Source organism: Dendrobates tinctorius, unplaced genomic scaffold (genome assembly GCF_039654945.1).
Source record: "Dendrobates tinctorius isolate UK_male_01 unplaced genomic scaffold, ASM3965494v1 ptg000104l, whole genome shotgun sequence".
Classification (NCBI taxonomy): Eukaryota; Metazoa; Chordata; class Amphibia; order Anura; family Dendrobatidae; genus Dendrobates; species Dendrobates tinctorius.
Window position 1 is genome coordinate 20,792,003 of NW_027361772.1, and position 12,808 is coordinate 20,804,810.

General features: G+C 42.4%; 1 protein-coding gene across 4 annotated transcripts in view; it reads right to left on the reverse strand.

Annotated features, from left to right (window-relative positions):
- Positions 1-12,808, reverse strand: part of PIWIL2 (piwi like RNA-mediated gene silencing 2) — a 164,730-nt gene that overhangs the window by 99,809 nt on the left and 52,113 nt on the right. For 3 of the 4 annotated variants that reach the window (XM_073588926.1, XM_073588928.1, XM_073588927.1), the window contains exon 11: positions 1,776-1,889. The exons of the other annotated variant lie outside the window; for it this stretch is intronic. In XM_073588926.1, the coding sequence (XP_073445027.1) occupies positions 1,776-1,889 (114 nt within the window). The remainder of the gene's footprint in view (positions 1-1,775; positions 1,890-12,808) is intronic. 4 annotated transcript variants of the gene reach the window in all.

Below are 12,808 nucleotides of genomic sequence, written 5' to 3' on the forward strand. Positions count from 1 at the left end.
AGTGCACGGCATGTGTACTTCACTATTCCAGATATGGTGGAAATCCCGAGTCTGTACTGGAAATGCAGTGACGAAAGGGATTCTCCAGTTGCAAGAAATCTGTGGGGAATTAAAAAAACAATAAATTAGTTTTAAATCACAGCATTACATACCAAAACTGAGCTATAACACTTGGAGATACAAACTACCACCAACAAGATTGCAGTGAAAGTGTGCTCTGACGCGATCACATCCAATAAATGTGGCTTACCTTAAAGTCACCATCAGACGCTCTGCAGGTGAAACAGAGAAGCGGCAATAGGTGTCCGCTTTTCTTATGAGGTGTGCAATGCGCTCCACCAAGTAATCAAAATTCTCCATTTTCATCCGAACATATCCAAAAAATTTATCCGGGTTTCGTCGAAGGTCCATGCAGAGTGTAGAATAGACCCCAAGCGTCATTCTCTTGGCTGTGATGGGGTGGATCCACAAACGTCGTCTACGATGCCTGATGCGCTGCTGTCTCGCTCTCTCCTTCTCCAGAACAATCACCCTCAAACGATTCTCCTCCGCTATAAAATCCGCCAAATTCTTCAAAATATTTCCAATGACAACATCCATCTTCGCCAGTAACTTGCTCTTCTCTCCAACCTGCACTTTCTCCTCGACAACCTGTCAAAGAAGGGCTGTAGGAACACTCTATATATAGTTTTCCAGTAGCCAATCCCGTTCGGAAGGCCACAAGGGTCAATTTTAAAAACCGGATCCGGCATAATCCGTCGAAAAACGGATAGAAAAACGGATGAACCGGATGAGACGGATCCGGTTTTGTCTGTCAAGAAAAAGACGGATCCGGCAGAAAACCAGATCCGTCACATCCGGTTTTACTAAACATTTGCCGGATCCGGCGTTCCGGCACGACGCCGGATCGCGCCTGACGCCGAAAACCTGATGTGTGAAAGTAGCCTAAGCTCTCCTGTGGGTTAGGGCATTGGTCTGGTTTTTCAAAGGGGATGTGGTGGTCGAACAATAAAGACTTGCATGGTATGGTCGATCGCATTTTTGAAGTGTATGGCAAAGTCCTCAGAGGAGATTAGGTAGGTGGGAGGGGGCAGTGAAGGGTGGAGGACGGAGTTAAAAGTTAGGAATAACAGGGGTTGTAGGATAAAGAAGATACAAGGGTTGTGAAGTGTTGCCTCTTTGAATGCGGTGAAATCATCTTGCGAATGTGTTTTCTGACACATGACAAAGCTTTTTAGAGTGGTCATTGTGCCAGGATTGTCTAGTCCCATGGTATGTCAAGGGCAAGGTTAAAGTTGCCTGACAGTATTAATAAGAAATGTTTGTTCTTTTGTTCTATGATGTAACCTTGTTATGTTGTATAACCTTCAATAAAATGAGTTGTATTTTCCTTGGGTTTCCTTTAGGATATTTCCACGTTATAGATTTTCCACAGCAGATGTCATAGGAGAGTGTTAGAACTTTTGATTGAGGGTCCAGGTGCTGAGAATTCCTATAAATCAAAATTTCTGACACACCAGAAAGTCATGTCAAAAGTTTTCTAAAAATACAGATACAGCTTTATTCCAAATTATGAAGACATACTAAAATGTTAGTAGTCTTCCAATGAAATTGACATAAGTGAAATCATGTGATATACATATTTGCTCCACTGGGATTGGTGTTATTGACAAACTCTCAAGGCCAAAGTTGATAAGAATTTACATGACATATCAGAAATTAAAGAAAGCATATTTTATCATAGTATAATGACTACATAAATGAACGGAACTTACATGATGTCCAGCACAGAATCATTACGGATAACCTTATGGGTGACGTCCGCTAGAAGGAATAGGCCTCCGTCTGTTCTGCGTATACTAGCTGCATATCCAGGCCACACCTGCAACCTAAAATACCCAGCACATTACAGCAGTTCTGCTAATCAATGTCAATGTATTGGCATGTTCAGACAAATTATTCTAATCTTACACGGCATAAACGGGATATCCTTTTTCAGCTTTTCACTATAATGCAACCCTATAAATACTCAACGGCCACACGGTCGCCACCAGCTGACTGGACTGAGGATTTAGAAAAATGGATTTTATGATAAGGAAGAAAAAAAATTCTCCCTCACATCACAGGAAAGATAGTAGGATGGCCAAAAACTTCTCATAGGGAAAAGAAAGGTAGCAACAGTACGCTAGATGCCTTATTAAAAGAGGTACATTCCTAAACCTCAATTTATTTGAAACTGAAAAATCCACTTCTTGTTCATTGGGGGGGACACAGCACCTACCCAACATAATGTAATTATTTTCATTTATTTTGCTTTGCTGACATATCACATCATATTCCGCAGTGCTAATGCTGTAGATAAGTCCCCCCATGTAACCTGAAAGAGAAGAAAAACAAGTTACATTATACTCACCCAGGGGCGGTCCGGGTCCGGTTTTGGTCCGATGGGTGTCGCGGTCCAATCCGGCGCCTCCCATCTTCTAACGATGACGTCCTCTTCTTTGCTTCATCGCGGCTCCTGCGCAGGCGCACTGCTCTGCCCTGTTGAGGGCAGTGCAAAGTCCTGCAGTGCGCAGGCGCCAGACCTTTCTGACCTTTCCCGACGCCTGCGCACTGGAGTACTCTGCTCTGCCCTAAAAAAACACTGCCTACTTTTCTGGATTAAATATATAAAATTGAATAGCTCTGCTCCTCTTGCTCTGTATACCGCACCCCTGAATCCATACACTACCTGTATCAGGTGTCCAATGAGCCAGTATAAACAATTGGTGGTGGCAGTTAGGAGGTCCTATTATTATTGAGGGGTTGGCAGTGACCGTACCAGGGGTATATACAGTCATGGCCAAAAGTGTTTGCACCGTCAAAATTTTTCCAGAAAATTAAGTATTTCTCCCAGAAAATTTTTGCAATTACACGTTTTGTTATACACGTTTATGTCCTTTGTGTGTATTGGAACAACACAAACTGAGAAAAAAGGCAAATTGATCAAAATTTCATAGAAATCCCCAAAAATGGGCTGCACAAAATTGTTGGCATCTTTCCAACATTGGGGGTGAACAGCTTTGTTTCAAGCATGTGATGCTCGTTCAAGTTAGGGTATGGTCCCACGATCAGTGTTTGTTTAGGTTTTCTCGCAGTCGTATTTTCGCATCATTCCTGCACCTCAGCTCAATTGCATTTTTTTATGCCTTTTTGTAGTATGCGTTAATTAAATAGATAGAGATAGATAAAATAGATAGAGATCATGCAGATACTAGTGTCACAACCAACCCCGACATATTATAAACTTGCACCCTTTAAGTGCCTTTCACCTTAAACTAATAAATTATTCAAAAAAACAATGTGGGGTATCCCTATTTTCGATAACCAGCAAACAAAGGAGACAGATTTCTCTGTGCTGAGCGCAGAGTAAAAAACGACAGAGGGCATGCGATTTCTATTATTCCCATCCACTGTGCTTGTATTATATAATGCATTGCTTTGGACACAGCGAAAATACGCTGCGCTCAGAATGCTAGTAATACTGATTGTGGGCAAGCAGCCTAACGGGTGTGGGCAACATGGAAATCACACCAGAAACCAGATAAAAAGGGGAGAAGTTGACTCAATCTTTGTGTTGACTAAATCTGTGAGAACAGAAGAAGAGAACTGTTCAAGGACTTGAGAACAAAAATTTACAAGAGATTACAAGTCCATCTCCAGAGAACTTATTTTTCCTTTGTCCACAGTGCACAACATAATCAAGAAGTTTACAAGAAGTGCCATAGTTTTACAACCTATGGCACTGTAGGTAATCTCCCTAGACGTAAACGGCAGAAAATAATTGATGAAAGGTAGTTCCAAAGTAATTCAAGCTGTCTTGCAGGCTCAGGGTGCACAGGTGTCAGCGCGAACTAGCCATCAACATTTGAATGAAATGAAACACTATGGCAGGAGACTCAGGAGGATCCCACTGCTGACACAGAGACGTAAAACAGCTAGACTGCAGTTTGCCAAAATGTATACAAGTAAGCCAAAATCGTTCAGGGAAAGCTAAAACTGAATGAGGCCTACAAAGGAAAGAACAGTACCTATAGTCAAATATGATGGAGGTTCAAAGATGGTTTGGGGTTGTTTTGCTGTTTCTAGCATTGAGTGCCTTCACAATGTGCAAGGCATCATGAAATCTGAAGGTTACCAAAGGATTTTGGGTTGCCAAGTAGTGCCTGGTGTCAAAAAGCTGGGTTTGTGTTCTAGATTATGGGTCTTCCAGCAGGCCAATGACTACAAACATACTTCAAGAAACACCCATAAATGGATAGAAACAAGAGCTGGACAGTTCTGAAATAAGCAGCAATGAGTCCGGATCTAAATCCCATTGAACACCTGTGGAGAGATCCTAAAATGTGAGAGACATGGAGTAGTTTGCAGAAGAGGAGTGGTCTAAAATTCCAGTTGAGAGGTGTAAGGAGATTGTTGCTGGTTATAGGAAGCAAGTGATTGTAGTTAGTTATTCCAAAGGGTGGGCAATCAAATATTAAGTTGAGGGTGCCAACAATTTTGTCCGGCCCATTTTTGGAGCTTTGTGTGAAATTATGTCCAATTTGCCATTTTCCCTCTTTTTTGTGCTGTTCCAATACACACAAAGAAAATAATGTGTATACAAAACATGAGTAATTGCAATAATTTTCGGGGAGAAATGCTACATTTTCTGGAACAAATTTCAAGGTTGCCAACACTTTCAAATATAACTGTATATATATATTCCACGTGTAGGAATCGGAGGTGCATATACTATATGCTTAAAAGTCTTCCAAAAACAGGCATAGTAGTTGAAGCATCCGCGGATTCGTGCATCACTTGTCAGTCAATTGTGTAATTGTCCTGATGATTGGAGGCAGCGGAGTTGCGTCCGGTGAAAAACTGGTGGCAGCGTTTCGATCTGTTATCTTTCCAGTGTCCTCTCCTGACAAACTGGTGGCAGAGGTGGGATCTGCGCGATTCCCCGAAGTTATCTCTGCTTTTGTTTCATGCAATAAAATATTAATAAGTGACATTAAACTGATGGGTGCACTTCATTATCATATCTACTCATATTTTCACTTTCTTGTACACTCTTCTTGAGAAAGCCATAGTGAAAGTGCAGATCAAGTTCCCCGGTCTCTGGGACACAGGATAATTACTTTAACACCTTAATTGTGGCAGTTATGGGTACTTATTCCTCAGCGCTACAATCATATACCGTATGGGAATAAACATGCTAGAAATAGGAGGAAACCACTATGGCTAGAGCTGTAAGGGGCGCAATAAGTGACAAAAATAAAGTATTTAGAGAATTAAAGCAAGTAGGTAGTGATGAGGCATTAAATAAATACAGAAAATTAAATTCTGTAAAAAGCAAAATCAAGACAGCAAAGATTGAGACAGAGAGACTCATTGCCAGAGAAAATAAAAATATTCCCAAAATATTCTATAACTACATAAACAGTAAAAATGATAGTGTTGGCCCCCTTTAAAAATAGTCTGGTTGAAATGGTGGATGGGGGATGAGGAAAAAGCCAATATGCTAAATGACGTTTTTTTCAACAGTATTTACTCAAGAAAATCCCATGACGGATAACATGATTAGGGATAAAAATTCTCCATTGAATGTCACCTGCTTAACCCCTTAACGACCAGGGGTATTTTTGGTTTTGCATTTTCATTTTTCCCTCCCCTTCTTTACAGAGCCATAACTTTTTTAGTTTTCCATCTATATGGCCATGTGAGGGCTTATTTTTGGAAGGACGAGTTGTACTTTTAAATGACACCATTGGTTTTACCATGCTGTGTACTCGAAAACGGGAAAAAAATTCCAAGTGCGGTGAAATTGCAAAAAAAGTGCAATCCTACACTTGTTTTTTGCTTGGCTTTTTTGCTAGGTTCACTAGATGCTAAATCTGACCTGCCATTATGATTCTCCAGGTCAATACGAGTTCATAGACACCAAACGTGTCTATGTCCTCTTTTATCTAAGCGGTGAAAAAAAAATTCCAAAGTTTGCTAAAAAAAAAAAAAAAAAAAAAATTGCGTAATTTTCTGAGACCCGTAGCGTCTCCATTTTTCATGATCTGGGGTCGGGTGAGGGCTTATTTTTTCCATGCCGGGCTGACGTTTTTTATGATACCACTTTTGTGCAGATAAGTTCTTTTGATCGCCCGTTATTACATTTTAATGCAATGTCTTGGCGACCAAAAAAATGTAATTCTGGCGTTTTTAATTTTTTTCTCGCTACGCCGTTTAGCGATCAGGTTAATGCTTTTTTTATATTGATAGATTGGGCGATTCTGAACGCGGTGTTACCTAACATGTGTATGTGGGATTTTTTTTTTTACCGTTTTATTTTGATTGGGGCGAAAGGGGGGTGATTTCAACTTTTAGGTTGTGATTTGAACTTTTAGTTTTTTTTAATTTTTTTTATTTTTAAACTTTTTTTTTTTTTTCTTTTTTACTTTTGGCATGCTTCAATAGGCTCCATAGGAGGCTAGAAGCATGCGCATCCCGATCGGCTCTGCTACATATGGGCGATGAGCAGATCGCCCATATGTAGATTTACTGCTGTGCTTTCAGCGCCGACCACCGGCTGACATGTCCCGGCTTTCATGCGGGCTCAGCGCCGGAGCCCTCATCAAAGCAGGGGAGATGTCTGATGACGGACTGTATCCGTCATTGGACATTAAGGGGTTAACCCAACAGAAGTACGGCGGCGTCTAAAAATCACTAAAGTTGACAAATCCCAGGGCCCAGATGGGATACACCTCCGAGTACTGTAGGAAATAAGTACAGTCATAGATAGACCATTATTTTTAATCTTTTTTTTTTAAATTCGTTTATTAAACCATAAACAGGGTGTACAACATACATACTGGTACATAATGTTAAGCATAGTACAAAGTATACATATGTTTCACATGACATTAAAATGTAAGGTAAAATGGGCATACCAGTTGTATACAAGATAAAGCAAAAACAATGTCAATTAAATCACAATGGGTCTTATGTTATTGCTTGAGTGACGAGATCTACCTAACTTCTAAACCGTACCTACATCTAGAAAAACAAAAGCTATTCCACAGCCTACTTCCACACAATTATCTATTTATTATGTGACATCTCCACTCTACAAAGTGAGGTGAGAGGAATTCCACCTCTCCCAAATCTTCTCTAATTTACCTGGGCACCCTCTGTTTTGATATAACGTGCATTCATATGGGATAATCAAATTCACTATATTGATCCAGGACCCGAGAGAGGGAGATGAACCTCCCATCCACCGCAATGCCAGTACCTTTCGTGCCATAAACAGCGTCTTCCGTAAGAAAATCCCAATATATTGACCCCATGTCTCCTCATCCCATACTCCAAACAGACAGACCAGTGGTTCAAGGAGAACAGGAATTTGTACCAGAGATGATGATAATGATGTCACCTCCTTCCAATATTGTGCAATGATAGGACAGTACCAGATCATATCAATAAAGTCTGCGTCTATTGAATTGCATCTCAAACATTCCGATGATTGGTATTGGCCCATCTTAAAGAGTTGAGTTGGAGTCAAATATGATTTATAATATATAATTGTATCATCCTGTTATTAACAGACGGAGATACCCTGATTGGGGACTCCAAGATTTCTTCCACTCCGCTCCCCGTATATCTGGGAAGAGCCTTTCCCATTTCTTCTTAACAGAGTCTATGGTGGATTCTGTCCCCACTGATAGCATATATGTATACAGAGAGGAGAGGAGACCTTGGGGGCCTTGTGATTTAAGGATCCCTATCAAGGGTAAAGACGAGATAGCATTGTTTATACCTACGCATCTCATGTGCGATTGAAATGCTGACCTAAAGGCCCTTTTACATTTAGCGATGCACCAGCGATCCGACCAGCGATATGACCCGTCAGGATCGCTGGTGCATCGCTAAATGATCGCTAGTGAGCTGCCACACATGCAGATCTCACAGCGATGCAGCAGCAATACAGTGGACGATACTTACCTTTCACACACCGCGATCCTGACGTCCTCCCGCCCGCGTCCACGCGTCGCTCGTTGGCGCCAGCAGCAAGCGCTCGACGAGAAATGGAGCCGGACATTCTCACGCGATCAGCGATGGACAGAGAGGGAGCCGGTCGCTGGTATCACAAATAGCGATATCGCTATAACGTCACAAAATGTGTAAAACCCCCTTTTAGTTGTAAATAACGAAAGAACTGGGATCTCGGGACACTGCGATCAACCTGTAATTGTTCAAAAGACATCAAAGTTCCACGATCATATAGATCACCTATCGTAAAAACATTATACTGAGCCCAGAACTCGGCGGATGGGTGTTCAAGTAATGCTGGAAGGTAACCATTATTCCATAGGGGCATTTCAGCTATATCATCCTCAAATCCAACCACCCTTATAATCTGCTTCCATACTGATCGTTCCAGACGAAGCAGGGGTAACAGCCGAGGGACATTTATTTTCCTCATTACCAAAAATCCTAGCGGGCAACTAGTTTGTGCGGCATGAAGCAGATGATCTTCAGAATTAGGGAGGTGACCGCCGAGCATCCATGTACTTATAGCTTTGGCCTGTCCAGCCAGATAATACAGAAAGAAATCTGTTAACGCTGCCCCCCCTCCCTTTTTGGGTCTCTGCAGAGTGGATAGTTTAAGTTTGGGCCTGGTTTTCCCACCATATAAAGCAGGGGTGGGGAACCTCAGGCCCCAGGGCCATTTACGGCCCTCGATGACCTTTTATCAGGCCCCCGAGCAGATCCTCAGGGACCGCATTCTTGGGCAGGGAGCTGTATTTTGATTGCCACAAGCTGATTAATTTCTTCTTGCTCTGTTAGCACACACACGCAGTGTTCACTACTGAACACTGAAGGGCATGCAATGAAAGATTAAGTCATGAAACCAGTGCCAGAGTCGGGATGTCATTTGTGGGCGGAGTTTGTACGGCCCCCGAAGGATGGCATAAATATCCAAATGGCCCTTGGCAGAAAAAAAGATTCCCCACCCCTGATAGAAAGGATGTGATCTGGGAATTCAGATTAGCAAAAAAGGATCTTGGCACCACTACAGCACTGTGTTGGCGAGAATAGCTAAGCTTGGGGAGTAATATCATTTTAATTAAATTAATACGTCCGGCTACAGTGGAAATTTACCCCAGATCGTAACTTTGGCTTTGACCATCTCCAGCAGTGGATGTATGTTAAGTTGCAAATCAAACTTACTGCCTTGAGAAATATGGACACCCAGATATTTGAAACTGGTTACAATGGGTAGTGAGGAGAGAGTCTCAAGTTGTGGCATTGGAGCATGGGAAAGAGGCATCAAAGCAGACTTCTCCCAATTTATATATAGGCCAGAATATTTACTGAATTTATTTATAGTAGTGATCACTCTTGTCAGGGTTTCCTCCGCTTTGTCCATAAATATCACGATATCGTCAGCATATAGGCCTATGGTGTCTGTCCGACCCGCTATTTCTATACCAGCAATATTAGGGGAAGATCTCACGCAAACTGCTAGTGCCTCAATCGCAAGAGCAAAAAGGGTCGGGGAAAGGGGACACCCCTGTCGAGTCCCCCTATGTAATGAAAGGGCTCAGATATGGAAATATTTACAATGACCCGGGCCCTGGGCTTCCCGTATAATATACTGACCCATTTTTGGAATCTATCACCGAATCCATATTTCTGCAAACACGCACGGAGAAAAGGCCATTCAAGATGCCAATGCCCATTCATTGTCCGGCACCAGGGAGCTATATTGGACCACCCACTGGACTCATTATTTTTAATCTTTAAAGACTCCATAATAACAGGGTCTGTACCACAGGGCTGGCGTATGGCAAATGTGGTGCCAATATTCAAAAACGGGACAAAGACTGAACTTGGAAATTATAGGCCAGTGAACTTAACATCTACTATGCGTAAAATCCTGGAGGGTTTTCTAAGAGATACTATACTGGAGTATCTGAAGAAGAATAACCTCATGACCCAATATCAACATGGGTTTACAAGGGACCGTTCCTGTCAGACTAATCTGATAAGCTTTTATGAAGAGGTAAGTTCTGGACTGGACCAAGGAAATGCAGTGGACGTGGTGTACATGGACTTTTCAAAGGCTTTTGATACGGTGCCAAACAAAAGGTTGATACGTAAAATGAGAACAATGGGGATAGGGGAAAATATGTGTAAGGCTAATTTCACATTAGCGTATTTTTGTGCATCGTGCGCAATAGAAACACATGCAAAAAAGCATCATGCGTTTTTGCATGCGTTTGCGTTTTTTATGCGTATGCGTTTTAACCAGTTTCTAGCCATGTTTACTCTTAAACACATGCGTACGCGAACGCAGGCGTACGCATGTCCATGCGCACGCCTGCGTTCCCATAGATTGTAATGCGTTGTTATGACGCATTCCGTGTGCAAGTGAACGCATGCTTTTTTTGACGCCTTTGAACGGACCCCAAAAATGCAGCAGGTTGCGTCTGGCGCGTCTAGACGCACACCTTGAAAAAACGAATGGGCACAAAAACGCAGACGAACGCATGCAAAAGCAAGACCATGCGTACGCCATGTTAAACATAGGTACACATGACACATGCGCACGATGCGCTGTGCAAAAAACGCTAATGTGAAACCAGCCTACGTGGGTTAAGAGCTGGCTCAGGGATAGGAAACATAGGGTGGTTATTAATGGAGCACACTCGGACTGGGTCACGGTTAGCAGTGGGGTACCACAGGGGTCAGTTTTGGGCCCGCTTCTTAACATATTTATTAATGACCTTGTAGGGGGCATAGAGAATAGAATTTCAATATTTGCAGATGACACTAAACTCTGCAGGGTAATCAATACAGAGAAGGACAATTTTATATTACCGGAGTATTTATGTAAACTAGAAGCTTGGGCTGATAAATGGCAAATGAGCTTTAATGGGGATAAATGTAAGGTCATGCATTTGGGTAGAACAAACAAGATGTATAATTATGTGCTTAATTGTAAAACACTGGGCAAAACGGTCACTGAAAAGGACCTGGGTGTATGGGTGGATGACAAACTCACATTTAGTGGCAAGTGTCAGGCAGTGCGGCAAAGGCAAATAAAATAATGGGATGCATTAAAAGAGGCACAGATGCTCATGAGGAGAACATAATTTTACCTCTATATAAGTCACTAGTGCGACCACACTTAGAATACTGTGTACAGTTCTGGTCACCAATGTATAAGAAAGACATAGCTGAACTGGAGCGGGTGCAGAGAAGAGCGACCAAGGTTAATAATAATAATTTTATTTATATAGTGCCGACATATTCCACAGCAATTTACATTTTAAAGGGGACTTGTACAGACGATAGACATAACAGCATAACCGTAATCACATAGATCATAACAGATACCAAGAGGAATGAGGGCCCTGCTCACAAGCTTACAATCTATGAGGAAAAAAGGGAGACACGAAAGGTGGGTGGTAACAGTTGCCTTCATTGTTCAGACCAGCCATAGTGTTAAGTATGTAACAGTACGGACACAGAGGAAAAATAGATGCATAAAGCATGTGGGAACATGATGCGGGGAACCTGGTTATGGTTAAACTTTTGACTGGGCCACCCAGGGATAGTTAGGTTAATGTGTTGAGCTGGTAGGCCAGTCTGAATAAATGCGTTTTTAGGGCACGCTTAAAATTGTAGGGATTGGGGACTAATCGTATTGACCTGGGTAGTGCATTCCAAAGAATTGGCGCAGCACGTATAAAGTCTTGGAGATGGGAGTGGAAGGTTCTGATTATCGAGGATGCTAACCTCAGGTCATCAGCAGAATGGAGGGCACGGGTAGGATGGTAGACTGAGACGAGGGAGGAGATGTAGGGTGGTGCTGAGCCGTGGAGTGCTTTGTGGGTGAGAGTAATAAGTTTGTACTGGATTCTGCAATGGATGGGTAACCAGTGTAATGACTGGCACAAGGTAGAGGCATCAGTGTAACGACTGGTGAGGAATATGATCCTGGCTGCAGCATTTAAGAAAGATTGGAGGGGGGAGAGTTTGGTAAAAGGGAGACCGATTAGTAGAGAGTTACAATAGTCCACACGAGAATGAATAAGAGAAACAGTAAGAGTTTTTCCAGAATCAAAAGTAAGAAAAGATCGAATTCTGGAAATATTTTTAAGATGTAGATAACAAGTGCGAACCAGTGATCGGATGTGGGGGGTGAATGAATGCTCCGAGTCAAGTATGACCCCAAGACAGGAGGGCATGTTGCTGGGGAGCAATAGTGGAACCACACACCGAAATGGCAATGACGGGAATAGGTACATTAGTAGAGGGAGGTTATTATTAGTATTAGTAGAGAGAGTGCAGGTTATTACACTTGGAGTTCAGTCTTTGACAGGCTCAGTTTCCAGTAGAGAGAGGACATGATGTTAGAGACAGTGTTTAGACAATCACTGGTGTTTTCTAAAAAAGCAGGCGTGATGTCAGGAGAAGAAGCGTATAATTGGGTGTCATCAGCATAGAGATGGTACTGGAAACCAAATCTACTGATTGTTTGACCAATAGGGGCGGTATACAAAGAGAATAGAAGGGGGCCTAGAACCGATCCTTGAGGAACCTCAACAGTAAGTGGAAGATGAGAGGAGGAGGAGCCAGCAAAAGATACAGTGAAGGAGCGGTCAGAGAGATAGGGGGAGAACCTGGAGAGAACGGTGTCCTTGAGGCCGATGGAGCGGAGCATAGTGAGGAGGAGCTGATGATCCAATGTCGAATGCTGCGGAGAGATCCAGGAGAATTAGCA